The sequence below is a fragment of the Colobus angolensis genome, unplaced genomic scaffold (assembly GCF_000951035.1).
Source record: "Colobus angolensis palliatus isolate OR3802 unplaced genomic scaffold, Cang.pa_1.0 Scaffold32, whole genome shotgun sequence".
Lineage (NCBI taxonomy): Eukaryota > Metazoa > Chordata > Mammalia > Primates > Cercopithecidae > Colobus > Colobus angolensis.
This window is the reverse complement of record NW_012116488.1, coordinates 1,653,552-1,658,064: the sequence shown is the minus strand read 5'-3', so window position 1 is coordinate 1,658,064 and position 4,513 is coordinate 1,653,552. Positions and strand designations below refer to the sequence as shown.

The 4,513-nt window shown below is 42.2% G+C and overlaps 1 protein-coding gene across 1 annotated transcript in view; it reads left to right on the top strand.

The window, feature by feature from the left end:
- TDRD9 (tudor domain containing 9) overlaps nt 1-4,513 on the top strand; it is a 136,094-nt gene that overhangs the window by 41,558 nt on the left and 90,023 nt on the right. The window contains exon 7 of the mRNA XM_011951409.1: nt 2,900-3,064. Within this exon, the coding sequence (XP_011806799.1) occupies nt 2,900-3,064 (165 nt within the window). The remainder of the gene's footprint in view (nt 1-2,899; nt 3,065-4,513) is intronic.

The window sequence follows — 4,513 nt, the reverse complement described above, 5'->3', positions numbered from 1 at the left end:
GCCCGGCCAACATTTCTCTTTCTCTTTCCCATGTCCCCAAGTGGGGAAGCTTCTGCCTTAGAATGTTCATCTTTTCATTTGGTGGGTGCTGAATGAATGGAAGCTGACACTTGGAATCAGTTGTCTCATTGCTTGAAGTGATTATGAAATGAATGAGAGAGTTTGGCTATTTCAGTCCTTTTTGGAATCTTAACCAAGCTATCATTGAAGATTATTCACATTGAGGCCTTTCTTGAATGTAATTTAAGACATTTCTTTTTTACTCAAGTCAGAATAATGAGTTGGTTACACATTTTTTCAGTGGTAAAGAGAGTTAAAGTGTTATTGGGTTAAAAAAAACCCTACACTGATGGACATGGTGGTAAGGAATTTGGTACTTAGAAGTTGTAAGAAATGGTTTGTCAGTTTCACTATGTTCATGAATTATTAGCAAATATATGAAGCAGCATATTTTCTTGATATAGAGACTTATATGGTACATGTAGTTGGGCCAAGAAATTAGATACTATATTCTAGATGGTTTCGTAAGAGGTTTTTAAAAAACTCTAAAAAAATCTTTATTAGCTTTTAAAGAGAGTGCCGCTGTCAAGGGGACCTGGGTGTGGGGCATGGGCACATGGGCTATAAGGCCTCCCCTTTCCTCTCCCGCCAACCTTTAGGTCCCTGTGGTTCCCCTGACCTGGCTTCCTCTCAGTGCCTCCTCTATACCATCCTCCAGCCACTGACCTTGCTGTCACCTCTAGCTGACTGGACTCAGCTCAGGCCCACTCCAGACAGGCAGTTGTCTTGGGTGTCTGCCGACTTGTCTGTTTGGAGAAGAGGCAGAGGGCTGCAGGGTAGGGTGGGTGAGGGAGGCTGGTGGCCAGGCTGAGTCCTCCTTGCTCCTAGCATTCCAGGCTTGGCCTCTTGTTTGCAGGCTGCACTCAGTGTCCTGCAGTTCACTAGCCTCATCGTTCCTTAAAACCCTGTTTAGAGATCATTTATGGTGACTGGGGTGTGTCCCTTAAGAGCCACTCTTCCACTCCGGGTGGCTTCTCAGAGCATTCTTTTTAACTTCAGACATCTCTTCTCAAAATGAGTTTTAGTCTCTACAGTTTTTACCATTTGTATCTCATTCTAAAGGGGAAAATACAGATGTTTTCTTTACTCAGTAACTGCAACAACAATGCTTACATGAAATGTTTACTTTTTGGCTGGATGCGGTGGCTTACGCCTATAATCCCAGCACTTTGGGAGGCCAAGGTGGGCAGATGGCTTGAGCTCACAAGTTTGAGACCAGGCTTTGGGCAACATGGCGAAACCTCGCCTCTACGAAGTCCTAGCTACCTGGGCGGCTGAGGTGAGAGGATCACTGAAGCCCAGGAGGCTGAGGTTGCAGTGAGCTGACATCACACCACTGCACTCCAGCCTGGGCGATAGAGCCAGAACTTGTCTCAAAAAAATAAAAAAAAGTTTACTTTTTGGCTGGATGCGGTGGCTTACGCCTATAATCCCAGCACTTTGGGAGGCCAAGGTGGGCAGATGGCTTGAGCTCACAAGTTTGAGACCAGGCTTTGGGCAACATGGCGAAACCTCGCCTCTACGAAGTCCTAGCTACCTGGGCGGCTGAGGTGAGAGGATCACTGAAGCCCAGGAGGCTGAGGTTGCAGTGAGCTGACATCACGCCACTGCACTCCAGCCTGGGCGATAGAGCCAGAACTTGTCTCAAAAAAATAAAAAAAAGTTTACTTTTTGGCTAGGATTTCCATTTAGATAACTCTACTTGCGATGTACAGTAGGTGGTGAGCAGCCCGCCGGACTGCTGTGCCCACTCCCCACATAGCATTGTGGAGACTGCTGAGCTGGGAGATCCTCCGTAATCAGCTGCCTTCTCCAGGCACATCTCGTGCTGTATGCACGGCCCCTGTCCTTCATGGCTGAGTTTATTAAGGATATCATTTCATATTTGCTTTTTGACAAAACTGAAAGCTGCAGTCAGTCATCTTGCCCCAGTCTGGGGTTGTTCCTCTGCTACTGCACCACTGTTGTCCTGGGACTTCTCCAGTTTCTTGAGTTAGAGCTAGAGTTTTCTAGATCCCCTGTCTTCTTTGCTGGCTTACTCTGTCATTTCTCTGGAACACATCATAAAGTAACTTATTCTTTTTAATTTATTTTTTATTTTTGTTTTTAGAAACAGGATCTTGCTCTGTTGCCCAGGCTAGAGTGCAGTGGTGTGATCATAGATCACTGCAGCCCCGACCTCCTTGGCTCCGGTGATCCTGCCACCTCAGCCTCTTGAATAGCTGGGACTACAAGAGGGCACCATCATGCCCAGCTATTTTTAAATTTTTTGTAGTGATGGAGTCTTACTATGTTGCCCAGGCTGGTTTTAAACTCTTGGCCCAAGATTATAGGCATGAGCCATGGCACCTGGCCTTACTCTTTTTTAAAAATTTATTTTAAATTTATTATTACTATTTTTTTTTGTAGAGACAGTGGTCTCATGTTGTTGCTCAGGCTGGTCTTGTTTCCTGGGCTCAAGTGTCCTTCCGCCTCAGCGTCCAAAGTGCTGGGATTATAGGTGTGGGCCACAGTGTCTTTATTTGCCCGGGCCATATTCTTTTTTAAAATTAGTCTCCTGATGTGAAGTTTTCTTTCAGATAAATGATTTTAATTTACCCTTATTGGAGATAAAATTTATCACTTGATAAGGTACTTGAAGAGAAATGGTAAAAGTTGGTATCTCTGAACATTGTTTAAACTACAATAATACACTAGCGATTAAATCAAGGTGGTCTGTTTAAAGTCTCAAAAGTTGTTAGGTAAGGAATGAAGCAGAAGAAAAGCCTGTAATTTTAGAAGTATTTAATTTGGTTATGATTCTCACTGTTTTATGTTAATGTTTTCTCTTACTCTGTAGGTAGTCCTGATGTCGGCTACCATCAACTGTAAAGAGTTTGCAGACTACTTTGCCGTACCTGTTCAAAACAAGATGAATCCTGCGTATATTTTTGAAGTGGAAGGCAAGCCCCATTCAGTTGAAGAGTATTATCTTAATGATTTGGGGCACATTCATCATAACAAGGTGTGTTGGAATGCATTGTTTCTTTTATAGTGAGTGTACTTTTTTTTGTGTGTGTGTGGTATTTTTGGTAGAGACGGGGTTTCACCGTGTTAGCCCGGATGGTCTTGATCTCGTGACCTCGTGATCTGCCCGCCTCCGCCTCCCAATAGTGAGCATACTTTTGTATTTGATCAAACCTGCATTCATCACTTATGATTGTAAGGCCCTGTGAAAACATGATTATTTTAAAATTGACGCATACTACGTGTACCTATTTGTGGGGTATAGTGTGGTATTTTGATACATAGGTATAATGTGTCATGATCAAATCAAGGTATTTAGCAGATCCATCACCTCCAACATTTATCATTGTTAATTATCATTAACATTTGTCTTTGTGGTGGGAACGTTTAAAATCCTCTCTTCTAGCTATTTGAAAATAAATGATAAGTTGTTGTCAACTGTAAGTCACCCCATGGTGCTCTAGAACACGAAAACTGGGCGTAGTGGTGGGCGTCTGTAGTTCCAGTCATAGTGGGACCCTCATCTCTTTTTAAAAAGGACACTAGAAGTTGTTTCTTATCTAGCTATAATTTTGTGTCCATTAACCAACCTCTTCCTATTTCCTCCCCTTTCCAGTCTCTAGTAATTTCTTTTCCACTCTCTACTTCTGTAGCATCCACATTTGAATGAGAATGTATGGTATTTATCTTTCTGTGCCTGAATTATTTCACTAACTTCACTCAGCTGTATTGCCCAGAATGATAGGATTTCATTCTTTTTTCATGGCTTTATTTAATTGTGTATATATACTAAATTTTCTTTATCCATTCATTTCTTGATGTACACCTAGGTTGAGTCCATATCTTGGCTGTTGTGAATAATGCTGCAGTAAACGTGAGAGTGGAGCTGTCTCTTCAGCATATTGTTTTTCTTTCCTTTGGATATATATCCAGTAGCCGGATGGCTGGGCCATATGGTCGTTCTGTTTTTAGTTTTTTGAGGATCCTCCATACTGTTTTCCATAAAGGCTATACGAATTTACATTCCCACCCACAGTATACAAGAGTTCCCCTTTCTTTGCATTTTTGTCAGCATTTGTCGTATTTTGTCTTTTATTTTTACTTATTTATTTTAGAGATAGGGTTTTGCTCTGTCACCCAGGCTGGAGTACAGTGGCACTATCATAGCTCACTGAAACCTTGAAGTCCTGAGCTCAAGCAGTCCTCCTGCCTCAGCCTCCCAAAGTGCTGGGATTACCTGTGTGAACCATTGCACCCAGCCTTTGTCTTTTGATAATAGCTATTCTGGCACATGTGAGATAATATCTCAGTATGGTTTGGATTTGCATTTCCATGACAATTAGTGATACAGAGCATTTTCTCATGTATTAGCCAGTAGTATGTCTTCTGTTTAGAAATGTCTTTTCAGATCAGTTATTTGCCTGTTAAAAATTAGATTGTTTGGGCC